At 60.4% G+C, this 26440-nt stretch overlaps 3 protein-coding genes and 1 pseudogene across 4 annotated transcripts; 2 read left to right on the top strand and 2 right to left on the bottom strand.

The window, feature by feature from the left end:
* Positions 1-198: 198 nt before the first annotated feature.
* Positions 199-6775, top strand: LOC117438340 (protein unc-45 homolog A-like; annotated as a pseudogene).
* A 214-nt stretch (positions 6776-6989) lies between these two features.
* Positions 6990-16454, top strand: LOC115946227 (RCC1 domain-containing protein 1). The gene is made up of 7 exons (XM_034073881.1): positions 6990-7146; positions 7498-7834; positions 14800-14921; positions 15013-15117; positions 15228-15374; positions 15447-15476; positions 16147-16454. The coding sequence occupies exons 1-7, from the start codon at positions 6990-6992 to the stop codon at positions 16452-16454; spliced, it is 1206 nt and encodes a 401-aa protein (XP_033929772.1).
* Positions 16455-17080: 626 nt separating this feature from the next.
* On the bottom strand, positions 17081-23251 carry LOC117438342 (protein regulator of cytokinesis 1-like). 2 transcript variants are annotated; one of them, XM_034073887.1, is made up of 14 exons: positions 23062-23251; positions 22550-22682; positions 22192-22314; positions 21618-21851; positions 21369-21539; positions 21091-21240; positions 20695-20842; positions 20438-20574; positions 20066-20161; positions 19774-19920; positions 19298-19408; positions 18941-19051; positions 18409-18594; positions 17081-17516 (listed from the first exon to the last, which is right to left on the bottom strand). In XM_034073887.1, the coding sequence occupies exons 1-14, from the start codon at positions 23190-23192 to the stop codon at positions 17439-17441; spliced, it is 1956 nt and encodes a 651-aa protein (XP_033929778.1). In that variant the 5' UTR covers positions 23193-23251; the 3' UTR covers positions 17081-17438. The 2 variants fall into 2 exon arrangements, with proteins under 2 accessions (XP_033929778.1, XP_033929779.1); XM_034073888.1 differs by having other exon boundaries at positions 17404-17516; positions 18486-18594; positions 23062-23250.
* A 92-nt stretch (positions 23252-23343) lies between these two features.
* On the bottom strand, positions 23344-26435 carry LOC117438338 (vacuolar protein sorting-associated protein 33B-like; the record flags this gene model as incomplete). The annotated part of the gene is given in 14 exon segments (XM_034073885.1): positions 23344-23475; positions 23557-23667; positions 23743-23818; positions 23894-23995; positions 24490-24563; positions 24694-24718; positions 24720-24834; positions 25010-25049; positions 25128-25182; positions 25292-25303; positions 25305-25357; positions 25994-26068; positions 26242-26332; positions 26409-26435. Coding segments are annotated over 14 exon segments (936 nt in total), but the record flags the coding sequence as incomplete, so codon positions are not given.
* Between the last annotated feature and the right edge of the window lie 5 nt (positions 26436-26440).

The raw sequence follows: 26440 nt of genomic DNA, 5'->3' as shown, positions 1-26440 counted from the left end.
ACGCACATGTGCGCACACACATACACACGCACACACACACAGACACACACATACACACACACACTCATGCGCACACACACACACACAGACACACAAACACGGACACACGAGGTCGCACGTGGTCGGTACCGGCACCTCCGGTCCGCCGGGGGGCGCCACAGCCTCCTCCGCCCCTCCCACCGCCCCGGCCCCGTCACGTAACATGGGCGGTGGCGTCCGCGTTCCCCGGGCGATCGGCACAGACGTCACGAGCGCGATGGAGGCGGCGGCGGTGGGAGCGCGTGGGAACCGGGACGGGGAGGGACGGGGGGGGGACGGGGACGGGAGGGGGACGGGAGGGGATGGGGACGGGAGGGGATGGGAACGGGGACGGGAGGAGAGCGGGGAGGGAACGGGAGGGGACAGGGTGGGATGGAACGGGAAAGAGACGGGACAGGAGGGGGCGAGACGGACAGCACGGGGACGGGACCGGGCGGGACGGGACGGCTGTGCGGGGCGGCTGGAATGGAGCAGCGCCGGAGGGGTCCCCTGCAGGTGCTCGGTCCGGGGGCAGGCGGGGGCAGCGGGGCCGTGTCCCGGGGCCGCCGCCCTCGCGCAGCCGGAGCCATGCCCGTGCCCCGGTGCGCCCGTCCCAGCCGGTGCCCGTCGGCAGGTGACGGCGGCGCAGCTCCGGGAGCGGGGCAACGCGCACTTCCAGGCGGGGGACCACGCCGCGGCCCTGGCCGCATACACGGAGGCGCTGAGCCTGTGCGACGCCGGGCCCGAGCGGGCCGTGCTGCACCGGAACCGGGCTGCCTGCTACCTGAAGCTGGTGAGAGCTGCGGGACCTGCCCGGGACCTGCCTGGGACCTGCCCGGCCGCCCCAGCCCGTCGGGGCTGCCCTGCCCCGCCGCCCTCCTCGGCTCCTCCTCCCGCGGTCCCGGCTATGCGCTGCCGGTGCCTGGCAGGGGGCACTGCTGGTGCCTGGCAGGGGGGGCAGGGGGGCACTGCCGGTGCTTGGCACGGGGCACTGCTGGTGCATGGCAGGGGGCACAGCCGGTGCATGGCAGGGGGGGCAGGGGGGCACTCCCGGCTGTGTTCTCTGCTCACCTTTCCTCCCCTCCCTCCCTGATGTCCTGTCCTGCCCCACACCCCGGTGGCTCTCGGGGCCAGGACACGGTGCTCCCGTCCATGCCTGCGCTGGGTGTGTGCTCCGGGGCTGCACCTCCCACACTCACAGCATCTCTGACCTCCCACTGTGGCACTGCCTCTGAGGCAGGAGGGGAGCACAGGGAACTGCAGGGGCTCTAGTGGACCAGGAGTGCTTGAAAACCATCAGGGGCCACAGGGCACCTTAGGAACCCCATGAGGGTTGTGTCTGGGGAGGGATATGATGTCCTGCTGGGCTGGCTCACTGTGCCATGGATGCTATTCCCATCTTCTCAATTCACAATCCTTTCCCAGCTCCTCTGTAAAGCAGTGGGTGCTGCCCCTGCCCACACCAGGCCAGGCTGGGCCAGGCCTTACGGGCAGCACATCAGGCTGATTCTCTGTCTCTGCAGGAGGACTACACCAAGGCAGAGGCTGACGCGTCTAAAGGTACTGTCGGTGGCTGGCAGGGGATGGGCTCCTGTGCACTGCCCACATGGGCACTGAGGGTCAGGAGCAGCCCGAGGCCTTTGCCATGGACCCATCTCCCTGCAGCCATCGAAGCGGACGGCCGGGATGTGAAGGCTCTGTTCCGCCGCAGCCAGGCCCTGCAGAGGCTGGGCCGCCTGGACCAGGCGGTCACTGACCTGCAGCGGTGCCTGAGCCTGGAGCCCAAGAACAAGGCGTTCCAGGAGGCCCTGCGTGCCCTGGGCAGCAGCATGCATGAGAAGGTGAGCGGGGAGGGCTGCTCTGTGGATGGGGTCATCTGAGACGGTGAGGGCTGAGCTGCTCTTCCTGCTCTGTGTCAGATGAAGACCATGTCCTGCACGGACTCAAAGGTGGAGCAGATGTTCCAGATCTTGCTGGATCTCAAAGAAAATGATGTGGACAAGAAGCAAAAGGTTTGAGCTGTGGGGAGCGGAGGCTTGGCTGGAAGGCAAGGGGGGAGGAAGGTGTTGGCTGAAGGATGCTGCTGGGGTGAGGATGGGCTTCCTGCCATCAGTGTGCTCCATGGGGAATGCTCTGTGGGGTGCTGCCTTCAGACATGACTCTCTCTCCCCAGGCTGCACAGAACCTGATCGTGCTGGCGCGAGAGGAGGCTGGAGCAGAGAAGATCTTCCAGAGTGATGGTGTGCGGCTGCTGACACAGCTGCTCGACACGGCCAAGGCTGACCTGATGCTGGCAGCCCTGCGCACGCTGGTGGGGCTGTGCTCGGGGCACCGCTCCCGGGTAGGTCCCACCATAGCCCAGCTCTCATGTGTGATAGGGGAAATGGGGACTGGGGAGGCTGTGGAGTGTGACAGGCAGGGAGTGTCACTGCCTCTGCCTGCAGCCCTGCACAGGAGCTCTGGGCTGTCACCTGCCAGGCCTGAGGTTGTGACTTGGAGCTGTCCCAGTGAGGTGCTGGGGAGCACCATGGCTTCCCCCAGAGCTCCAGCTGACAGCTGTGCTTGTACCTGCAGACCACAGCCATCCTGGCAGAGCTGGGCGCCCCTCGCCTCTCGGCAGTGCTGGGTGTGGAGCACGAGCAGGTGTCCCTGGCTGCCTGCAACCTGCTGCATGTGATGTTTGACTCCCTGAAGGAAGGGCTGCAGAAGGACTTCCGTGGCAAGGAGGACGCGGTGGTGCTGGGTGAGTGCTGCCTGCTGCAGAGCCAGGGCTCTGGGCCAGGCTTAGTGTGAGGTTGGGCTGGAATCTGGGAGCCCTTGGTCATGGCAGCATCTCCTGCCAGCACTGCCATGGTAGGGTGAGGGCTGTGGGGGGAGTGCTCACTGATGGGGACTGTGTCTTCTGGAAGATTCCTCCAAGGACCTGAAACTGCTGATCAAGCACCTCCTGGAGCTGCTGGCTCTGGAAGGGGCCTCTGCACACGGCCGTGACAATGCCCTCAACCTGCTCATCAAGGTGGTACCCAGGAAGTCACCAAAGGAGACCAACAACAGCATGAGCCTGTGGGTGATTGACCAGGGTGAGCAGAGCAGCCTGCAGCATCCCACCCGGCATCACCCCCTTTGGCTCGGGGAGCCTCAGCTCTGCTGTCCCTGGGGTGTGTGACCTCATCTCCTAGGCCTGAAGAAGATCCTGGAGGTGGGAAGCACAGTGAGTGGCAGCCCAGGCAGCCTGCCCGTGACAGAGAACAGTCGGATGAGCGCCTCGGTGCTGCTGAGCAAACTGTACGATGACCTGAAATGTGATGCTGAGAGGGAGAACTTCCACCAGCTGTGCAAGGACTATGTGAGGTGAGCCTGGGCATCCCCGGGGCACATGGGGTTCGGTCTCATGCAGCAGCAGCCCTGTCCCCAAACGGTTTTGCTCTTGGTGATAAAAGCAGGTTGTAGGTTCCACCACAACCGGCTGTGCTGGGTTCAGCAGCTGGGGCTGTGTGTGCCTGGGGGCAGTGGGAGGCATCAGCCTTACCCCCCCCCCCGGTGTTCTTGCCGCACAGGAGCTGGTTCGAGGGGGCAGGATCTGGTGGGGAAGCTACGGGCCATCCAGACAGTGTCGTGCCTGCTGCAGGGCCCCTCGGATGCTGGGAACAGGGTGCTGGAGCTGGAGGGGATCATGGACAGTGTGCTGTCCCTCTGTGCCTCCGTGCGCGAGGCTCACCAGCTGGTCGCGGTGGAGGCTCTGATCCATGCTGCCGACAAGGCCAAACGCGCTTCCTTCATCACTGCCAACGGCGTCAGCCTGCTCAAGGAGATCTACAAGCACAGCGAGAGGGACAGCATCCGCATCCGGGCGCTGGTGGTGAGCACACTGCAGCTGATGCTGGGCTGTGGCTGATGCTGGGCTGTAGCTGCGGCTGATGCTGGGCTGCGGCTGATGCTGGGCTGTGGCTGCAGGGCTCGGGTCTGCAGTGCTGTGCCCCTATGCCGTGGGGCTCACGAGCGCTGCTCCTCCCTGCAGGGGCTCTGCAAGCTGGGGTCTGCCGGAGGCACTGACTTCAGCATGAAGCAGTTTGCTGAGGGCTCCACGCTGAAGCTGGCCAAGCAGTGCCGCAAGTGAGTGGTGGGGCAGGGAGCTGGGGGGTGGGGGACACACACAGCCATGCTCACAGCCCCTTGCAGGTGGCTCTGCAATGAGGCCATGGACGTGGGCACACGGCGCTGGGCTGTGGAGGGCCTGGCCTACCTCACCTTCGACGCTGACGTCAAGGAGGAGTTCGTGGAGGACAAGGCAGCGCTGCAGGCCATGTTCCAGCTGGCCAGGGTACGTCCCGGTGCTGCGGTGGGTTCCTGGTGCTGCAGGGGGTGGTGGGGCTCACACATGGGGAGTGTGGAAGGGTCTGGTGGTGCTGGTGGACTCAGGCCCTGGCCCATCCTCTCCCATCGTGGGTGCGATGGGTGCTGTTACCCCTGCAGTCAGAGGACAGGAGTGTGCTCTACGCTGTGGCCTCCACCCTGGTCAACTGCACCAACAGCTACGACCATGAGGAGCCAGACCCGCAGATGCTGGAGCTGGCCAAGTATGCCAAGCAGCACATCCCAGAGCAGCACCCCAAGGTAGGCAGGGCACAATGCATCTGGGGAGCACGCAATGGGGCAGAGCCTGGGGTCCTGTGGGGCACAGGGCTGAGGCTGGGGCCTCAGAGCCGATGGCACCAGGGGAGTGCCATGAGCCGAGCGCTGACCCTGCCTCTGGGCCAGGACAAGCCAGACTTCGTGAAGCGCCGGGTGCGGAAGCTGCTGACGGCCGGGGTGGTGTCGGCTCTGGCCTGCATGGTGAAGAGTGAGAACCCAGCGCTCACCAACTCCTGCCGGGAGCTCATCTCCAGGTATGGGGAGCCGGGTCCAGAGGCTGCCGTGTCCTGCTGCAGACTTTGTGTCTGTGGGGATGCAGCTCCTGTTAGAAGAACAGGGATGTCAGGGCCCCGGTGCAGCCGGCGCCCGCTGCCGGTGTCCTGGTGCTGCAGCTGCTCTGTCCGCAGGGTGTTCCTGGCACTGGTGGAGGAGGCAGAGGACCGGGGCGGTGTGGTTGCACAGGGAGGAGGCAAGGTGAGGCTCAGCCCTGTGCTGCAGTGTGTGCTGGGGCTCTGGCTCTGTGCTGGGGCTGTGCTGAGCCGGCTGCAGCACTGCCGCTGTGCCTCTGCCTGCAGGCGCTCATCCCCCTGTCCCTGGAGGGCACCGAGGTGGGACAGACCAAGGCAGCTCAGGCCCTGGCAAAGATCACCATCACCTCCAACCCAGAGATGGCCTTCCCTGGAGAGCGGGTGAGCTGGGGCTGCCGAGCAGGGGCCGGTGTGGGACGTGATGGGAACAGGGCCACAGGAGGGGCTCTGGTGGGAGCCGCAGTGTGCCCTGGCTGCGGAGCTTTTGGCTCAGCCTGCTGGGAACGGGCTCAGCAGCTCCAGGGCTGGTGATCCAAGGTGGAATCTGCACTGCAGAGACTGCTGGAATGGGTTTATCCTTCCTGGGGAGCAGGAGGTGGGAGACCCTGGTGTTGTGCACCTGATGGCCTAGGCCTGACCATGGGAGCAGCTCTGCCTGCAGGCTGGGCTCAGGGCTCCCCCCGTACCCCAGCTCCATGGGCACAGTCCTGGTCTGGTGCTCAGGGTCTGAGCCCAACACTGCTCTCACAGATCTATGAGGTGGTCCGACCCCTGGTGAGCCTTCTGCACCTGCAGCGCACGGGCCTGGAGAACTTTGAGGGGCTGATGGCATTGACCAACCTGGCTGGCATCAGCGAGAGGCTGCGGTAGGGGCAGTGCTGGGATGGGGGGTGCCGGGAGCCTGGCCCAGTCCTGTCCATCCCAGAGGGCTGCTGACCTGGGCCGGGAGCGCTCACACATACCCTGCTTCAGGCAGAAGATCCTGAAGGAGAAGGCTGTTCCCATGATCGAGGGGTACATGTTTGAGGAGCACGAGCTGATCCGGCTGGCGGCAACCGAATGCATGTGCAACATGGCCATGAGCAGGGAGGTGAGGGCCGGGCCGGGTGTCTGGGGGGCTCCTGGGCTCCCACAACCCACCCACCCTCCTCCACCTCCGCAGGTGCAGGAGCTGTTCCTGGCTGAGGGCAGTGACCGGCTGAAGCTGATGGTGCTGTACAGTGGGGAGGAGGATGAGAAGCTGCGTCGGGCGGCGTCGGGAACACTGGCCATGCTGACAGCCCTGCACCCCCCCATCTGCAAGCGGATCCCGCAGGTGGTGAGTGCCCCGCGGTGGGGTGGGGGGACACTGGGACAGCACTGGTGACCCATGCTCCCTGCCCTGGAGCCAGGACAGCCTGACCGAGCACGGGGGGCAGCAGGGCTGCGTGGGGCAGTGCTGAGGCTCCTGCTGCCCTGCCTGCAGACAGTGCACTGGTTGGAGATCCTGCAGGCCCTGCTGCTGAGCACCAGTGCGGAGCTGCAGCACCGCGGGGCCGTGGTGGTGATGAACATGGTGGCGGCCGGACGGGACGTGGCCGAGCAGCTCATGGCCAGTGAGGTGCTGGAGATCCTGTCGGTGCTGGCCAAGGACAAGGAGAAGCCGCGTGTGGCACAGGCGGCCAAGGAGAGCCTGGCACAAGCTGTGGCTTACGGCCTCATCCAGCCCAACCCGGAGCACGCCTGATGCTGGGGCTGCCACACTCACTGCTGCACACACTGCTCCGGATGGGGGGTCCCTGCTGCCCGCGGGGCCGGTGCCTGACCGGTGCCTGCCCGGTGCCTGCCCGGTGCCCCGGGGCGAGGGGTGCAGGATGGGGATCACCGCTGCCTTTGCCACCGTCTGCCTTAACCGGGAGGACGCGGCTGAGCCCGGCCCGGCGGCGGGTCCGCCCGGTGACACCGCACTAAAGCTGCTCTTGGACCACGGCTCCGCCTCCGTCCCTCCCTCCGCCGCCGCCGGTACCGCCTCCCGGTACCGCCCCGTCAGCAATGGCGGCCGCGGGCTCCTCGTGGCTCGTCTTCGGCTTCAGCACGGAGGAGGCTGCGGGGGAGCCGGGTCCGGGCCTCGGCCCGCGGCGGCTGGAGCCGGGCCCGGGGGGGATCCGCCGCGTGTGGCCCGCATGGAGCTACGTGGTGGTGGAGACGGGTGAGCGCCCGCCCGGTGCTGCCCCCGGCCCGCCCGGTTCCTGCCCGCTCCCCTCGGTCTGTCCCGGGCCCCCGGGAGGGCTCCTCCACCTTCCCGTGGTACCGGTTCCCTGGAGTCTCCCGTGCCCCGGTACTTCCGCCGCGGTGCGCACCCGGTGCGGGATGCACGGGACGGGTGCCCCGGGATGCCCCTGACCCCCCCCAGCCCCGGTACCCGAGGATGCCCTTGCTCCCTATGGGCTGTGCCCCCCCCCGGTGCCGGTACCCAGGGATGCCCTTGCTCCCTATGGGCTGTGCCCCCCCCGGTGCCGGTACCGGGGGTGCCCCCCCCGCTCACGTGGTGCTCCGGTAGGGGCGGGGCTGGAGCTGCGGAGCGCGGGGCGGCGGCGGCAGCTGCGGGGCTGGCGCGAGGCGCTCCCGTCCGAGACGCACGTGGTGCTCCGGGGGGCGGCGGCGGCGCGCGCGTGGCGGCGGGGGGCGGGGCTCCGGTCCGCCGCCTGGAGCCGGTTCCTGCCCCGGGGCCCCGCCCCCTCCCCGCTCCCGCTGCTCCCAGGGGGCTTCGCGCTGCCGCGGCCGCCGTTCTATAGAGCCCTCCCCGCGGGGCTGCGCGCACGGAGCCTGGCGCTGGGCACCGAGCACGTCCTGCTGCTGGGCACCGGAGGGGACGTCCACGCGTGGGGCGGCGGAAGGTGAGAGGAGGGGGGGGTGGGGGACATCGTATGGGATCACGGACATAGGGGCTGGGGGGGAGCTGGGGCAGGGGTGGATGTGGGGCTGAGTGCATCACCCCATGATGGGAGGTGCAACAGGAATGATCGGGGGTTATGGGGAGTACTGTGGGTGCAGGGGAGAGGATGCTGCTGCTGGGGTCACGTCAGGGGCTGAGCTGCTGTAGCTGCAGGCACAGGACAGACGGGTTCAGGTTTGTGTAGTGTGGGCTTACCAAGGGGCTACAATAATCCAATAAAGTGCTGACACAACCAGAGGCATAACCAAGGAGCAGACACCACTCATGGCTTCGTGATCCTATTGCTGTCCCTGGTGCTACATGTAATTACTGAGCTACAATTAACACCTCTAAAGTCATTTCAGTCGCATACAACTGCTGTTGAGTTACAGCACTTCCCTCCTGCACTGAGGCTGAGGGTGCAGGTCTGTCCTTGGTGCTAGGGATGGGGTGCGGGTTGCTCAGGGATGAAGATGGGGGTGCAGTTGTGTTCCAGTACTGGGGCTCAAGCCTCTCCCTCCTTTCCTCCCCTCCCATTTTGGCTCTCCCACACCATGTCTACAGGCCAGTACCATGATGGAGGGACTGGTGTCTTGTCCCAGGTGCTGTTCATTGTCCCAGTTTTGCTGCCAGGCACATACCCCTCCTGCCTGGTCTTGCAGCACTGCTCCTGCACTGCCCAGCACTGTATGTGTAGGACGGTGACAGGGATCCTCCTCATGGGGTGCAGTACTAAGTGCAACACAGCCGGAGGTTTGGGGACTGCCTCATCAGCCTGTCACACAGGGATGTGCAGTTCACAGCTCACTTGCAGCCCCCACTTATTAATAGGTTTTATTCTATAGTGCACTCTGTGGGCCTGTCTCTCTTCCAGTCTCAGGTTCTCTGGGTGCTGTGGGGATGCTTCACTCTGTGCCCTTCACTGGGTGCCCAGCTGAGATTGTTGGTCCATCAGCTCAGCACAAACATCTCCTTTCCAGTGGCAAAGGATGGCCAAGAACCACATCCATGCCTCACCTCATCCTTACAGTGCAGGGCTCAGCTCCTAAAGGGGGTACAAGAAACTTGGAGAGGGGCTTGGGACAAGGGATGTAGGGACAGGCCAAGGGGAATGGCTTGAACCTGCCCAAGAGAGGGGAGACTGAGCTGAGCTCTGAGGCAGAAGCTGTTCCCTGGGAGGGTGCTGAGGTGCTGGCACAGGGTGCCCAGAGAAGCTGTGGCTGCCCCATCCCTGGCAGTGCTCAAGGCCAGGTTGGACACAGGGGTTGGAGCAGCTGCTCCAGTGGAAGGGGTTGGAGCTGGAGGAGGTTTAAGGTCCCTTCAACACAAACCAGGCTGGGATGCTGTGGTTCTATGATCCTTCTCTTCCTGCTCCATGTGCCGCGGCCAGGTGGAGGGGAGAAAACACCGATACGATATAGGTTCACAAAATGCTCCGTTTATTGATTACAAAGCTGCTCTTAATATACTGTCTTACACGCGATCACGCATTACTTGATTGGCTGCTTCACTTTGCCCACGAGGGATACACGCTTCCCTTTACCTCTCCTGATTGGTTTCACACCTTCGCTTCAGCTTAGCATTACATCATGCTTCTGCAATTACCGGCATCCTGTTATTGCATTCCTGTTTTGCTGATCTTGACACTTCTTCTTCTTTTAACCTGGGGTCATAAGTTCACTTTCTCACAGCTTGCTGTAAGCCTGTTCAAGCACCCATGCTCGACCCCCAACATCTCCCCCTCTTTTTTCAAATAAGGCGTTCGTCATCTGCTGCATGCGTTGCATAATACATTGTAACAGACAAGGTCCAAAAAACAAAATTAACAACATAATCATTATTGGTCCACTAAACATCATGATTAAACTCCTTAACCAACTACTTATTCCTAACGATTTTAACCAAGAGTCTATAGGATTTGTTTCTACAGTAAGTTCTTTCATTGTGAATAGATTCAGAATGATCAGAAAGATTCATACAACACATGCCCAGAAGCATTCTAATGCAAAGGGGATGTGAAGCAGCTGCAGAAGTAACTGTACAGTGTTAACAGTCAAGGAGTTTGCTCCATCATTACACTCCCCCCCCTTTTTTTTTTTTTGATCAGACAAGAAGCCCTTTATTGCAAAGCTTTAACTCCTTATATACTATTGCTTACACACACCTACAGTAATCTGGCATATCATGATTGGATACTTGTCTTGAAGACCCTTAGTGACTAACATAGAATTGGTTAAGCACAGGTGTGAGAACTTGACCTCGAACGCTTGCCAACAGTCCACAGTTCTCATCACTCAGTGAATTACAGCTTCTTCTTATCTTGCTTGCTTAGGCTTCCTCAGGCCTCCCACGGCCTTGCTGTATCCCTCAGAGTCATTCAGAGCTCATGTACCAAATACCCATTCTCCTGTGAGAACTGTCTCCACATCTTCCCCTTTTTAGTTTTACTAAAGGTTTTTTACAATTTGGTGTGTCTGCTCTGTCACTGCTGGACTCGTGTAACATAACAACCCACTGCTCTAGGCAGCATTAGCTCAGTAAGATTAGTCTGATTTGAAGTCACTGGAACCTTTATAACACGTGGCATACCAGTGAATCCTACACACCATGTAACAGGTTGGAATAGTTGGGATTTAACAGATGTGCTCAGTATACTTTTCCATTACCCATGGTCACACATAATAGAACAAATATTACAAAGATTTTACACAGATTTCTACCATTGCTGTTTCTTTATGTGGTTGAGTTCTGCGGCTTGGTATGTTTTGCTGGCAGCCAGTATGGTCCTGTTGATAGCTGTACACAGCTGGGCCTGCCCTTTTTCTCCTGGATGGCTCTCTGATAACAGCGGAGGCCATCCCTCACATCAAGGTCTGGCATGACATGTGTCTCCACCGCTCTACGCCTGCTGGGTTACAGCCAACAGCAGAGCTAAAGGTTCTTCTTGGTGGCAGACACAGAGGCCAACACAGTCTTGCCCTTGACTGTGGTAGCAGGCATTTGGTCAATCTCTGTCCTTGCACCTTGTTGTCAATGCAGAGTTTCACCTGCTTCACCCAGTAACAAGTCACTACTACAGCAAAGCACACACAGATTTACATGAGCAGAGTAACTATCACAGAGTGCATCAGCATGTTGAAGATGCTAATGGCAGCGAGGGACTAACCAAAGAAACTTCTTACCAGTGGAGTTCTCCCACCCTCTTAATTTGTTCCATTACCTGCTTTGTAACAGTACCATCATCTTAGAATCTTTCTAGCTTTTACCTTAGCATTTTCTAGCAGCTGCTGCAAATTTGCATTCTTTAACATCTCTTTTACAAGTGACAAATCCATACAATACAACGTATAGTTTCTTATTAGCAACTGGCTAGTAAATACAGGTGGTTTTATATGCAAAATCCCAACCTCTAATAATAGCTACTTTACAAGCTGCATATTCAAGCTGTTAATTTTCAGTTGCCCCCAAGTGATGTTTTTCTTTTTTTTAGATCACACATGCATATTGTCTGGAAAACAAGCTTGAAGCAACACACAACAAATATACAACAAAACTACAGTCATTAATAACAGCTAGAATGTGTTATCATTACCCTTTTTTTTCTATTTTTTTCTTTTTTTTCTATTTTTTTTCTATTTTTTTCTATTTTTTTCTTTTTTTTCTATCTTTTTTTTGTTTTGTTTTTTGTTTTTTGGTTTTTTTTTTTCAAAGTTGCTCACCCTGCTTTGCACAGCTAAAACCACCGGCCTATCGGCAACTGCACTTTTGCATTAACCTTTTCTTGCCCGAAAGGTTAAACTGCTACCTGTTAAAACTTTTACATGAACCTGACAACAAAAAATATACAGAACACTGTCTGCCCTCATCACACACACACACAGACACACACACACACATATGGGATCCCACAAGCACACTGCACACAACTACAGTATTTGAAACACAAAATCCAGACAATCATTGTTCCCACTACATGGTCCCACATGCAGGACGTGGCACAAGGACCCTGTAAAGACTACCAGGAAACCAGCTCCGAGGAGCATCATTGCAGTGCGAGGAGGCAGGCTCAGCCTTAGTGGGTGTCCCTGCAGAGGCTCTGCCTCCCTCACATCACATGAGGCTTGGGCTTTTATACTGACCAAAATGCACACTCGTTCCGACACAGGTGGCCAGCCTATGTTGGAGGAAGTTGCCAGCAATATCTATAAAGGTTTGCAAGGGTAGATAGAAACATGGACATACTTATATTTACCAACTTCTAGTACATGAGTATCACAGACTGTATCAAAGGAGTTGTATATGGGGTCCCAACTCCACGGTCTGACACATTCTGCCTGATACTCCTGATAAGAGCATACAAGAGATTTTCCCACTGCGGGTTTTGAACCAGCATATACACCACAGGGAAACCATGCAATACATCTGCATCCCCCACCCATCTCACTTCTCCCTTTACAGCTACCCATTTATCATGAGGATATGGGGGATATAAATCAGGCTTCTTTTCCGGATGAATAGGCTCCAGGTCAAAAGCACCATCCAGGTCAGCATCAGCATTATCAGGCATCAGAATCTCAGGAGCAGCAACAGCAAACTGATGAACGTGCACAGGCTCCATCTCGGGGTCAATAGGGCTCAGGTCGAAAGGATCGTCTTCATCCCCGTCCTCAGTCTTCGCTGCTGCAGCGGCAACCAGTGGAGGTTCGGGGGGGGGGGGGGGGCACGCTGATCTCCATGATCTCATTTTTTTACTTTAACATCTCTAAAACAGTTCTCCAAATGACTGACAAACTTTTCACAGCATCATTGCCTTTTGTAGCTGCATTCCACAGCTTAACTCCTGCCCCATTCCACAAGGATATCTCAAATCCGGTAGACTCATAAATCTCTGGGTAACGTGTCTTCGACCATTTCAACATTAACTTTAGGTCTGTCTCTTTAAGGGTTGCTCCCTTCACCTTAGGAAGGACTGAAAACATCCATAAATCAGGGGCTTCTTCCTTAGTAATTTTCTCCCAAGTCTCGAGATTAAAAGCTTCACCGACTCCCACAATTCTTCCCCTGTCTTACGCCATTGATCTTTGGAGAATAACTGTCCCGTATTTTCTAACAACCCCCTTCGTCAGCACCAAAATAAAAAGTCCACAAGTTCCTGTCGGGGTATTGAGTACCCTGTTTTCTTCGCTACACATAGCACTCCTTCTGTCGTAGCCTTTTCTATCGCTGATACAGCGAAACCCATCCCGAACCAGACCGCAGTCTGCCTGACTCACCGGTCAGCCGTGGCCACGTAATTTGAGCTCTTTTCCTGCCTCTCTCGGGCAGCCTGCCTCTCTCGGGCAGCCGGGATCTCCACCTTCTCTCGTCCGCGGTCTCTCTCTCTCCTGGTATCACGTCGGGGTCACCAGAATGCCGCGGCCAGGTGGAGGGGAGAAAACACCGATACGATATAGGTTCACAAAATGCTCCGTTTATTGATTACAAAGCTGCTCTCAATATACTGTCTTACACGCGATCACGCATTACTTGATTGGCTGCTTCACTTTGCCCATGAGGGATACACGCTCCCCTTTACCTCTCCTGATTGGTTTCACACCTTCGCATCAGCTTAGCATTACATCATGCTTCTGCAATTACCGGCATCCTGTTATTGGATTCCTGTTTTGCTGATCTTGACACTTCTTCTTCTTTTAACCTGGGGTCATAAGTTCACTTTCTCACAGCTTGCTGTAGGCCTGTTCAAGCACCCATGCTCGACCCCCAACAAGCTCCCCTGGGTAACAGCCTCTTGGTAACAGCTCCCCTGGGTAACAGCCCCTCAGTAACAGCCCCACAGTAACAGCTGCTCAGTAACAGCCCCTCAGTAACAGCCGCTCAGTAACAGCCCCTCAGTAACAGCCCCTCAGTAATAGCCCCTCAGTAACAGCTGCTCAGTAACAGCCCCTCGGTAACAGCCCCTCAGTAACAGCCCCTCAGTAACAGCCCCTCAGTAATAGCCCCTCAGTAACAGCTGCTCAGTAACAGCCCCTCAGTAACAGCCGCTCAGTAACAGCCCCTCAGTAACAGCCCCACAGTAACAGCCGCTCAGTAACAGCCCCTCAGTAACAGCCCCTCAGTAACAGCCCCTCAGTAACAGCCGCTCAGTAACAGCCGTCCACTGGCCCTGCTCAAGCCTTCACAGTCCTTTCCCCTTCTCAGGCAGGGAGAGCCTAGAGCCCCTTTCCCACCAACCCTTCCCTGCCTGTCTGTGGGTCTCAGCCGTGCCAGGGTTCTGTCTGGGTGCATCGTTGCCATTCCCATGAAGTGAAGGCTGAAGCCTTTCAGTGTCATGGCACCAGCAGGGGTTTGTCATCCTGTCCTGACACTGACACTCCCCAGGACCACATTCACCTGCTGCATGTGACTGAGCTGTTTACTTTCACACCCACATCCAACTCTTTCTGCTGTGGCAACAACTGTGACAATTGTTCTGTCCCCCTCGCTCACCACCAGCCCAGGCTGTAACTGGGCTGTCAGGATGCTGGTCCCTGTGCTGGGCAGCACCGGTGCCAGGAGCTGCAGGCGCATTGTGCCACCCCAGTCCTGGCCTGTGGCTTCCACTATGGGGGTGCAGCGCTGCTGGTCACTGGCTCAGCACAGCCCAGATGAGCTCAGTGAGCAACAGGCGATGGAGAGACCACCTCATGAACACCATTACCAGTTCAGAGCTGTGCCATTGGCCACAGCAGCGCAGACCTGTCACAGGCATTGTGCTGCCAGTGAGCCCTCAGCAGCCCCACTGCTGGGGGGCTGCAATGGGGGCTGCAGGGGACTGGGGTTGGTGGCACAGGAGGGGCTGGGTCAGGATCATGGGCTCACGGTGGGGCTGGGAGCCGAGGGCTGGGTCAGGATCATGGGGGGGATCCTGTGTGTCTGTTGTTCCCACAGGCATGGGCAGCTCGGGCATGGGATGCTGGAGTCGGAGGCACAGCCGCGGCTGGTGGAGGCGCTGGCCGGGGTGCCCATGGCGGCTGTGGCTGCAGGCGGGTGGCATTCAGCCAGTGTCAGCGGTGAGGGCTGTGACCTGCAGGGCTCCAGTGCTGGTGCCCTGAGCAGCAGAGGGGGCTCAGGGCTGGGGCTGACGTGTTCCCCTTCCTGCAGAGGCAGGAGACCTCTACATGTGGGGCTGGAACGAGTCAGGGCAGTTGGCTCTGCCCTGCAAGGCGCTGGCTGAGGAGCGGGCACAGGGTGAGGAGGCTGGAGCAGGTGAGGCTGGAGCAGGTGAGGCTGGAGCAGGTGAGGCTGCAGCAGGTGAGGCCGCTGCTGAGGCCACTGTGGGGTCCGTGCCGCACCGGAGCTGATGTCGGCTCTTGCAGGAGCTGCGTTGCTGAGCCCGGAGCCGCCGGAGGCCGAGGCCACCACATTCATCTCCATCCAGGCGCTGCCGGCGCTGCTGGACCTGCCGCAGGAGCCGGAGGTCAGCGGGGTCAGCTGCGGCTCCCGGCACACGGCTGCTGTCACACGTGAGTGCCTGGGCTGGGGGCTGCGGGTCCCTGTGCTGCAGGCACCCAGTGACACACACTGTCCTGCTGCAGGAGGTGGGGAGCTCTACACCTGGGGCTGGGGTAAGTGATGCCTTTGGGATGGGAAACCACCCACAGCAGCTCTTGTTGTGCTTCCCTGCTGCTGACTGCTCTCGGTTCTTAAATGGGCATAAGGACGTGGTGCTCTTGGAGTGAATCCAGAGGAGGCCATGGGGATGCTGCGAGGGCTGGAGCATCCCTGCTCTGGAGCCAGGCTGAGAGAGCTGGGCTGGGGCAGCCTGGACAAGAGAAGGGGAGACCTGAGAGCAGCTCCAGTGCCTAAAGGGGCTGCAGGAAACCTGGAGAGGGGCTTGGGACAAGGGATGTAGGGACAGGCCAAGGGGAATGGCTTGAACCTGCCCAAGAGAGGGGAGACTGAGCTGAGCTCTGAGGCAGAAGCTGTTCCCTGTGAGGGTGCTGAGGCGCTGGCACAGGGTGCCCAGAGAAGCTGTGGCTGCCCCATCCCTGGCAGTGCTCAAGGCCAGGTTGGACACAGGGGCTTGGAGCAGCTGCTCCAGTGGAAGGGGTTGGAGCTGGAGGAGCTTTAAGGTCCCTTCCAACCAGGCTGGATTTCATTACCACAAGGTCTCAGAGCAGAGCACTCTGCTCCTGCCTGGAGCCACTTGTACCGGATGCTCTCCCATCCCCTCCCCAAGGCCCCTCATGGACAGAGCCCCCAGGGCCGCACATGGCCCCACTGTGCTGTCTGCAGGTAAATACGGGCAGCTGGGCCACGGGGACGATGCCAGCTCCGACTGCCCCCGGCGCGTGGAGCACCTGGTGGCACAGGGGCTGTGGGCAGAGGCAGTGGTGTGCGGGCCCTGGACCACCTATGTCTGTGTGCGGGAGCCCCCAGACCCCCCCAGCACCACGGCTGCCTGCAGTGAGGACCCTGCTGCTGCTGGAACCTGCCTTACCCCCACTCTGCCATCAGCCCCCCAGGACCAGACCTGCTCAGACTCAGTCCCTGCAGAGCCGAACTCGGAGCCTCAAGTGGGGCTGCAGCTGCATGAGGGCTGAAGCCAACCCCAGGCTGGGCTGGATGCATTTATTACATCTGCTTTTATAGAATGGCTGGGGTGGTTTGTGCTGTGTCTGAAGGATGGCCCCAACCTAACCCTGAGCCCACCCCTCCCTGGGGCACCTCCGGTCCCCCCCAGACATACACACACACATTTATTATTCCAATGAACAGTATATACAGTTACAGAGCAAGGGACAGAACCTGGAGAATAAATAACAGTGAGTGGGGACTGTAGTAATAACAAGGTGCAAGTTAGTCATGATCAGGGACAGACACATATGTACAGAGCTTCCTTTGCAAAGGTGCAGCCAGGCCCCATGGCTGTGCTGGAGCCAGGTCCATGCTGTCCCCAGCACAGGGAAGGCAGCACAGAGCTCACCCTGGGGGCTGGCCCAGCTGCCCCCTCCTGTGCACAGGGACCAAAGCCTCATCCCTATCCCACTGCAGTCACCTCTGCTCAGGCAGCAGCAGGTGCCTGATGGGGCAAGAGGAGCTCCAGGGCAGTAAAAGGCCCTACTACTCCCCATGGACCCCCACACTGCTTCTCCCCATGGGGAGAGATGAGGCCCAGCCTGGAGCAGGGGTGAGCCCAGCACCAGGGGGGTCAAGCAAAGCCCCCACTCCCACAGGCCTATTGGGATGCAAAGGAAAGCTCTGCTGATGGACAACAGCTACAGCAATGACGGAGGGGAAAAGCACCGAGGGCCTGTCTGTCCCAGAGCATGCTCAGCAGGGCAGAGCCCGCACACCTCACCCCAGCCAGGCAGGGGCCAGCATCCCCCATCCTAAGGTGACCCCTCAACTAAGCCTTTAATGATGAACATTTGCAAGAGTTTCCCCAAATAAAAGCAGGTTTTTAAAAGTGCCCCCTCAGGACCCCCCGTTAGCCAGGCCAGGCCCTGGGGTGCAGGATGCTGTGCACCCGGAGCTGGGCTCTGCCCCAGCACACTCACTGCAGCGGGAGGAGCGGCAGGCAGGCATCAGCAGAAGGCAGTGGTGGTGGTGGAGTTGAGGACGTGGGAGCCGCTCTCAGATCTGGAGGCCTTTGAAAGTTCGCGCTGTGGGAACAAGAAGCAGGAGCCAGGTTGGGTCCAGCAGCCGAGGACTCGGAGCTGTCAGAGCCCAGCAGCACTTGAGCCTCAGCAAAGCAGGGCAGGGACACTGGTGCCCAGCACCAGAGCAAAGGCAGAGCTGGCAGGAACTGCCTCCAACACAAACCAAACCAGCCCTGGGCTGCGCATGAGCCTGGATCAGCCCAGCAGCAGGGCAAAGATCTCAGCAGATCCCAGCTCAGCTGCCACCAGGCTCGTGGCCATTTGGTGTCGGAGCTAATGCCTGGGCTCAGCCCATGCTGAGGGGGGTAAGGGACCTCCAGCCAGCCCGAGATAGCAAACCCCAATCCAGCAGCAGGAAGCTGCTCTCTGCACACTGCAGGGACCAAGGGAAGGCAAGAGAGATGCCAGGGTCTGTTTGCAGTGGACAGTGAGCAGAGCCTCATGCCTTGCATGCCGTGTGACAGATGAGTCCATGCAGGCAGCAGGAAGTTTCCCTTGCCTGTGGGGTCAGGATTGCTCCCCTCCCCTCTCCTGCTGCCTGGGCTAGGACAGTGCCAGAGGACTGCTCTGCAGCCCCCGGGGGGGATGGAGAGCACCAGCAGCACCAGCAGCCCCAGAGCACCATGACCATGGGGACAAGGGAAGGACTTTGCTGGAGCAGCTCAAGACAGCCCCAGCAGCAGCACTGTTCTAGGGGGCATGGGCTGCACCTCTCATGTGGCTGTGGCTGCTCAGGGGCTTCCAGGGCCATGGGCAGCACTTGGCCTTGGCCAAACCTCAGCTTTGAGCTATGGATGCAGAGCCAAAGTGCTGCTGCCCCATGGGATGCTCGGGGAGAGAGGAGCACCCCCCATGCTGCTCAGCGAAGGGAGGGGGGGGAGAAGAGGTGAATTACCGCAAACTCAGAATAGGTGCTGGCAACAGAATTAATGCTGTGGTTACGCTGGGCGGGGGCTCTGGGGGTGCACCCACCGCTCAGGGTGGTCCCGTTCAGCTGCGACACGTTCTCCTTGTTCCGGTCCCGGTGCCCAGGACGGGGCGGCCTCATGGCAGTGCGGTTGGGGGTCCGAGCAGAGCCGACCTGCGGGAGAACCCACCGGAGTGAGGGGGCACCGGGCGCTGGCAGCACCACAGCAGCTCCATGCTGCAGGAGCCCTCCAGGGCACTGGGCTGAGCCCTGGGTCATGCAGCAGCACTTGTGTGTGTTGAGGGCCCCCCAGGCCACAGGCTCAGCACTGAGCAACAGCAGCAACTGGGCTGGAGGAAGAGCTCCCGAGTGCTGTCACCCTCCTCCTCCTCCTCCCTCCAGTGCCAGGATGGCAGCAGTGGCCCAGCAGCACACAGACCAACAGGGGCTGGTGCAGGAGCCTGGCAGAGGAGCAGCAGAGCAGCAGAGCTCAGCCCTCTCCTCCCAGGCAGCTCTTTACCTTCCCTCCGGAAGGCGGCAGCTTGGACTTGGGTGAGTGGTAGATGGTTCCCCCAAAGGCTGAGCGCACGGTGCTGTTGGGGGTGGTGCTGGACACGGAATTGCCGTTGAGCTGCAGGGAAAGCAGAGCCTGTGTCACACGGAGGATGCTGATGGCTGCACCAGGCTGGGGAACCCAAGGTTCAAGTGCGGCTGTGTGGAGCCTCCAGAGCACAACAGGTCCCTTGCCCCAGGGAGAGCAGAGGTGCCCACAGCCCAGACCCTCCCCCAGCTTCCCAAACCCCACCAAGGGCAAGCCAAGCCCAGGCAGGGCTGTGGTGTCCCCAGTGCAGCCACACTCCTGCACCCACAGCTTTACCTTCCGCATTTTGCCAGGGGTGTGGGGGCCCAGCACCCGCCGCTTGATGGGTGTCCGTGGGGTGCTGCCGTACATCATCTCTGCCTCGATCTGCCGGCTCTTCTTCAGTTGCTGTGTGAGACACCAGTGCTGAGAGCCCAGCCGAGCAGCAGCACAGCTCCTGCCAGCCGGGACCAGCCGGCCCATGGCACAGCCATGCAGCAGGATTACAGGTACCCAGAGCCAAGAGGCTGCTCTGGCACAGCTGGGACCAACAACAGGGCTCAACACACACAGACACTGACAGCAACGGACACCAGTCCTGCTGGCACAGAAAGGTGGCTGCACACAAAGCAGAGTGAAGAGAGCAGCAGCTGGGGCAGCTCCCACCCAGCAGGGCAGGGCCACCAAGACACCGAACCATTGGTGTGCAATGCACCATCAATGAGCCGCTGGCATGCACTGAAGCAGAGGCTCATGTGCAGCTCCACACTCACCCGCTCCTGTTTCTCCTTCTCCTTCTCCAGGTGGTACAGCTGCCACTGCTCCATCACGTACTCCATGAACTGCTGCCCCTTCATCAGGAAGGGCTCCTCCTGCTCCTGCTCCCAGGCCTGGATCCTGCTCTGCAGCTCCTCCTGCAGCTGATGAGGACATAAGGGCAGTGTAGAGAGGCTGCCCCCAGAATGGGGAGCTCTCTGTGCCCAGGGACACCCTGCTGGCCCCTTGTGCTGCGCTTGTCTCGGCTCTATGCAGGCCTATCCACAGCTTCTCCAGGGCTGAACCTACCTTGGAAAGTGTCTTCTGCAGCTTTGCTCTCTGCTTCTCTTCTTTCAGCAGGTTTCCCCCACGGTTGGCGAAGCGACTGGGATCAGATGCTTTCCTCTGGTACAGAGGAGAGGTCAGGACAGAGCCCAACACACACCAGGTCTCACAGACCAACACACACCCTCAGGACACCATCCCCAGAGGAACCATCCCTGCTGCAGAGTCCCCAGCACCAACCACAAGGCTCCAGCAGTGCCCCATCCCCTCACGCAGCCACCGGGGTTCTCAATGCCTCCTTGGTTATTCCCACCAGCACTGCACACAGAAGCAGACATGTGCACTGGTGGTGACCTAGCCCCAAGCCTGGCAGAGCACACTCCTGCCCGACAATACCTCCAGCTCCAAGAACAGTTTCCAGTTCTCCTCCCATTTCTGGACAGCTCCAAACAGATCTTTGTGTGCTTCATAGTAGTTCTTCATTTTCTCCACCTCAGCATCATGGAGCTCGAGCAGGGTCTCTGTATAGTCCTCTGGAGAGGATACAACAGCATGTTCAGGAGGCAGCCGGGATCCCAGCTGCGAGCAGAGTGCAGCCCTCGAGGCAGCAGACATCCCACAGGGGTCAGCAAGCAGGAAGAGCCAGCACCCACCATCATAATAAGCACTGAAGCCTTCCCTCTGCTCCTGAGTGTAGAAGCATTTGTCCCAGTAAACAGCCAGCTCTGCCCGGATCGCCTGGACCACAGACTTCATGTTCTGCAGCTTCATCTCCTCCAGCTGGTCTGCTTCCAACTGCAGCTGCCAACAGGAGCAGAGCACAGGCTCAGGAAAGGCAGCATAAGAAGAGGAACAGAACAAGATTTACCTTCTGCATAAACCACTTTCTAAGCCAAGGCAGTTGCCAGTATGAAATCCCAGCTCCTCACCCACAAGGGCAGTATTTGTCCTGTTTGCTTTGCATCCAACTGCTGTTGTGTGAGACACGGAGCTGCTGCCCCCCCCCCCCCCCCCCCCCCCCCCACTCAGAGGTACAAGGTGGTCCTTACAGCTTGTATGGTCTTGGCCCTGGACCCAGCCATGTGCACTGCTGAGGCCACTCTCTCCTCCTCAGGGATCTGCAGCCGCTCCCAGAGCATGAGGATCCTGGAGCGCAGCTCTGCACACACGGCTTCGTTCAGGGACCGCTGGGCTTCCAGCTGCAGGGGACAGCTCCAGGTCAGTGTGGCCCCCATGGACATGAGCATATGTTGGCTCACTGCCCTCAGGCTCCCTGACCCCTGAGTGATGCCCACTGACAGCCCCACTGCCTCAGTGAGCCAAGTACCTGCTGCAGCAGGTGCTGGAGGGCAGCGATGTTGCCCTCAGACAGGCAGAAAGCATCCTCATCCTCACACACCACCTCTCGCTCGAAGCTGGTGTCTGGAGTGTGGTCCAGCTCCTCCATCAGGAGGATGATCTGCCGCTTCCTGCTCACAAACTCCTCTCGTCGTTTCTCCTGGGGATGAGGAGCAGCGTCAGGAACCAGCCAGCCCCTTGCGTGCCCCTTGGCAAGGCCCTCACCCCATCCCATTACCTTCTCAGTGGTCAGGGAGGCCAAGTGGCGCCTGTAGCGATCCAGGTCCTCCAGGCTGGGCACAGCATTGCTGTTGATGTTGAATGGGGCTGTGCAGAGGATGCTGCAGAGATCCTTATCCTGTTCTTGCAGGGTTTTGAGCTCCTGCTGCCTGTCCCTTTTTTGCTTTACCAACACTTCCACACGGGCACGCAGGTTCTTCTCCATCTGCAGGATGGTACTTTCCTCCTCTGCCTGCAATAGCCCAGACATCAGCTCCTGCAGAGCTGACTCACAGCTCTCCTTGAAGTTCTTAAACAAAACTTAGACTCCTTAAACGAAGATACAAGCCCTTGTGCTGAGGAAGGTGCTCCCCAGGAAGGCACAAGGACAGCAGCAACACACAAAATGAGATGCTGCAAGGCCCCTGCCCTGCTCACATTCATCTCCCTGAGAGGAGCCAAGGAGCCTCCAGCCCCAGCATTAGGAAAAAGGGGTTTTGAATGAGCTCTGACCTCCCCAGGACACCAGGCAGAGGCCAGGCAACAACCGACTGTGGCCAGCAGGATACCGGGAGAGGGAAGCAGCATCTCACCTCAACGGGGTCCAGCTGCAGCTCCTTGCAGAGGGTGTCCAGCTCACTCCGGCAGAGGGCGATGCTTTTCAAGAGACGCTCCTTCAGACCCTCCTCCTCCGCCACCATCATGTCCAGCAGGTGCTGCAGCACGGGCACGGTTAGAGGGGAGCCGGCCCCGGGGATGGGGAAGGGAAAGTGCAGGGATATGGGGCTATAGAGGGGGCGCACGGCTGGGGCCGAGCCGAGGGACGGCTCCAGGGCAGCCCCGGCAGCACGCAGCGAGGGCAGAGCCGCGGCCGGGTCCCGGTGTGCTCCCACCGGAGCCGGCCCCGAGGCCACGCTCCCGGTGCAGCTCCAGCCGCAGCCCCGGCCTCACCTTGATGTGCATGTTAACGGTGCAGACACGCTCCAGACGCTGCTCCTCCGAGATGCCGATCTCCTCCCAGATGTCCCGCAGCTCCGCTATGGCTCTGTTCAGGTACGACACGGCCTCGGCCGCCACCACCTCACTGCGGGCACCGGCGCAGCGACATCAGCGACCGTCGGGGCAGCGGACATGGTCCCCTCAGCACAGCCTTCCTCGGCCCACCGCCCCTGACCACCGCAACCACAACCACCACAACCACCACCACTGCCCGGGGCTGGCCTCGGTGTCCCCCCCCGCATCCCCGGTCCCGGTTCACCCCCGGTCCCGGTTCACCCCCGGTCACGATTCTCCCCCGGACCCGGTTCACCCCCGCTCCCGGTTCTCCCCGCTCCCGGTTCTCCCCCGCCACCGCCCCCCATCCTGATCCCGGTTCCCCCCCGGTCCCGGTTCACCCCCGGCCCCGGTCCATCCCCATCCTGATTCCGGTTCTCCCCCGGCCCCGGTTCTCCCCCGCCCCGCACCTCTTCCTCATGGCTGCCGCTCCGCTCTGCTCCCACCGTTCGCTCCACGGATACAAACTTGTCTCCCGGACACGCTGATTGGCTGCCGCCAGCGACAGCGTCACCGCAGGCCCCGCCCACAACCGCCGCATTGGCTGCCGGCCCCACCCCACGCCGGCCGCCAGCCAATGGCAGCCAAATCCCTCCGGCCCGTTTGAGCCAATCAGAAGCGAGACCAACGCCGTTAGGGCACAGATAACGGCGCTCCGTGTTTGACGGCAGCCACGTGACCGTGCGCGGGCGCGCCCCACCCAAACGAGCCCCCCCCCTCCCGGTGCCGCCGCCGGTATCGGCCTCAGGCCCGAGCCTCGGTCATGGCCTCCATCACACGGGCGCTGTTGGTGATGGCCGTGGTCAGGAAGATGAACCTGCATCCTGCGGGAGAGGCTGCGCTGAGCTGCGGGAGCCACGGACCGGCCCCGTCCGTCCCGGGGCTCCCTCCCCCGCCGGTCCTACCTCGCTCCTTGCCCAGGAAGCGCAGCGCCGCGATCTCGGAGAAGGTGCAGCCCCCCAGGAACACGGCGAGCACCACACGCTGTGCCTCGGTGCTGTCCTCGGCTGTGCTGTCTGCATGGGGCACCGGCTGTGGGACCGGCTATGGGACCCGCAGCCCGGCCCCCCCCCACCCCGCACCGGCACTACCTGACACGGAGAACTCGTGCCCGTTGAGCAGCCGCACCACCTCCTCCAGGCCCTGCCAGCCCCGGCGCTCCAGCACCTGCAGCAGAGCAGGGGTGAGCAGCAGCAGAGCCCCGGGGCAGGCTGGGCTTGGGGCACACGTGTGGGCACTCACCTGCTCGATGATCTTGCAGCTCAGGGGCACGTAGGCCCCGCTGAAGACATAGGCCATGTCCCGGGGCAGCTTCAGGTCGTACTCGCCGTCCAGCCGGGGGATCTGCACAGGGGTGCGGTGCTTGGGGCACAGGGACCGAGCCTGCCTGGGCTCCACCGGCCCCTCCAAGGTGCAGGCAGGGGAGGGACAGAGGCTCCGAGCAAGCCTTGCCCCCACCTCCTGCCCCCCTGCCCCAGCCCCTGCAAATGGGTGTTGAGGGCAGGGATGAAATGTTCACGTCACTGCCATCCCAGGACAGAGGCCACGGAGCTGCCACCCTGAGCCAGGCAGCTGCATGGAGCCAACACTGCTGCTGGAGCTGGCCTGGAGTGTTGGCAGTGCTCAGCCCTCCACTGCACCAGTGCAGCCCAGTCAGGACAGACCAGGAAACCACAATGAGCCCCTGCCCAGGGAGAACCCCCTGCCTGGGGTGGCTGCAGCTCCAGCCCCATGTGCTCCATGTCTCCGTGGCTGCTGAGCCCATGGGCACAGGCTGAGCAGAGCTCCTCTGGCAGCAGTGGGCACATGGGCAGAGCAGCAGTCACATGAGCACATACCAACCCCAACTTCTTGCTTATGGCTCGAAAGTTGCTCTTCCTGGCCAGAGAATTAAACGCATCCGTGATCTTTCCTGGAAAACAAGGCAAAGAGACACAGCTCAGAACCTGTGGGCAGAGGCACACAGAGCTGCTGGCAGCAGTGCAGGGCCATGCTCTGTGCCACAGCATCCATGACTGCCATGTGGCTGCAGCCGCTCTCACCAGCAGCCCGGTCGGTCACCAGCTTTGCTGACCCGGCTCTCCACTGCAGTCAGAGTCTCCCCAGCCGCCTGCTCTGTCAGCAGCCCCATGCGCTTCAGGTTGTGGAAGGTCAGCAAGTGCTCAGGGCCATAGCTCTGGGGAAGGGGCATCCAGATGAGATCAGCACCAGTGCCACATTCCCAGGAGGACAGGCTGCTTAGGGCAGCCCAGCAAGCAGGGGCTGTCCTGCAGAGGTGCCCAAGTAGCAGTAGGGGGAAGCCCCATCCCACACAAGCCTGGTGTGCACTGAGCCCCCAGCTAATGCTCACCTGCAGGTTACTGGGTTTTGAGGGAGCGATAGTCTTTGGGGATGAGACCTGTGGGATGAGCAGGGTGAGCTCTGTGCCACGGCTGCGGTTGCTGTGGTGCCTGCCCAAAGCAAGCAGGTGCCTCACCGTTCTCCGTGATGGACAGGAGGCACATGAGGCGCAGGCTCTCGATGGGGGACACCTGAGTGGGAGCAGAGCAGGAGGTGGGAGGCTGCTGCCAGCACCCCAGTGTTGCTGCAGCAGGATGGAGGGGGCCAGGGCAGCCCATCCCCTGTCCTGCACGATCATACCTGCCGGTCAATGGTGCTCCTCTATGAAGCTGGTGCTCTCACGGATGTCGAAGCCCTCCAGGAGAGCTGCAGTGGGGCCAGAGGCAGTGTCACCTCACCCATGCCCTGGGCTGCTGTGTGAGCTCAGCCTCCCTCCCCGAGCCCCAGGGAACAGGGCAGGCTCGTGATGCTGTGCCCCAGCCCACCATGCACCAGCCCTCTGAAGATGTGGCTTTGATCCTATTTAGGACCTCAAGACCCACCCCAATAAAATGATCTGGAAGTGCCTAAAAGGGCTACAAGAAACCTGGAGAGGAGCTTTGGACAAGGGATGTAGGGACAAGCCAAGGGGAAATGGCTTGAACCTGCCCAAGAGAGGGGAGACTGAGCTGAGCTCTGAGGCAGAAGCTGTTCCCTGGGAGGGTGCTGAGGCGCTGGCACAGGGTGCCCAGAGAAAGCTGTGGCTGCCCCATCCCTGGCAGTGCTCAAGGCCAGGTTGGACACAGGGGCTTGGAGCAGCTGCTCCAGTGGAAGGGGTTGGAGCTGGAGGAGCTTTAAGGTCCCTTCCAACAGAAACCAGTCTGGAATTCCATGTCCTGTGATCACACAGGTGTGAGGCTGCCCAGGACCGAGACAAGTGAGGCCATGGGTCAGAGCAGAAGCTGGGGGAGCAAGGACTGAGATGAGGGTAGCAACAGATGTGGGACAGAGAACAGCACTCACAGTGTTCAGCCTTGATCATCTCCTGGAAGTCCTGCTTGGTTTTCTTCTTCATGATGGACTCACAGGCACCAATATCTGCAGAGCCAGAGATGGATGTTTAGAGTAACAGCCTCTGCACAGAGGTCATCCCCCTACTACAGACACCTGCACCAACAGCCTCCACTACCCTGCACACAGCTCAGACCCTCTGGGGGCTCCCAGGGCTCTCCTGACCCCCACAGTCCCCAGCCCCCAGCCCCAGCTCCTACGCAGGCTCAGCAGGCGATGCTCTTGCTTCAGTCCCTTCAGCTCCTGGGACACGAAGTTCTTCATCTGCTTGATGTCCATTCCGCGGCGCCGCTGCGGGAGGCAGAGCGTGGTGGTGGTGATGTGGTGCGGAGGGACCCTGTGGTGCCCACACCAGGGGTATGCTCACATCATACTGTGCCTGCAGGTTACGGGACTTCT

The sequence above is a fragment of the Melopsittacus undulatus genome, unplaced genomic scaffold, assembly GCF_012275295.1.
Source record: "Melopsittacus undulatus isolate bMelUnd1 unplaced genomic scaffold, bMelUnd1.mat.Z mat_scaffold_149_arrow_ctg1, whole genome shotgun sequence".
Classification (NCBI taxonomy): Eukaryota; Metazoa; Chordata; class Aves; order Psittaciformes; family Psittaculidae; genus Melopsittacus; species Melopsittacus undulatus.
The sequence above is the reverse complement of the archived record's forward strand: the minus strand, read 5'-3'. Positions and strand labels throughout refer to the sequence as shown.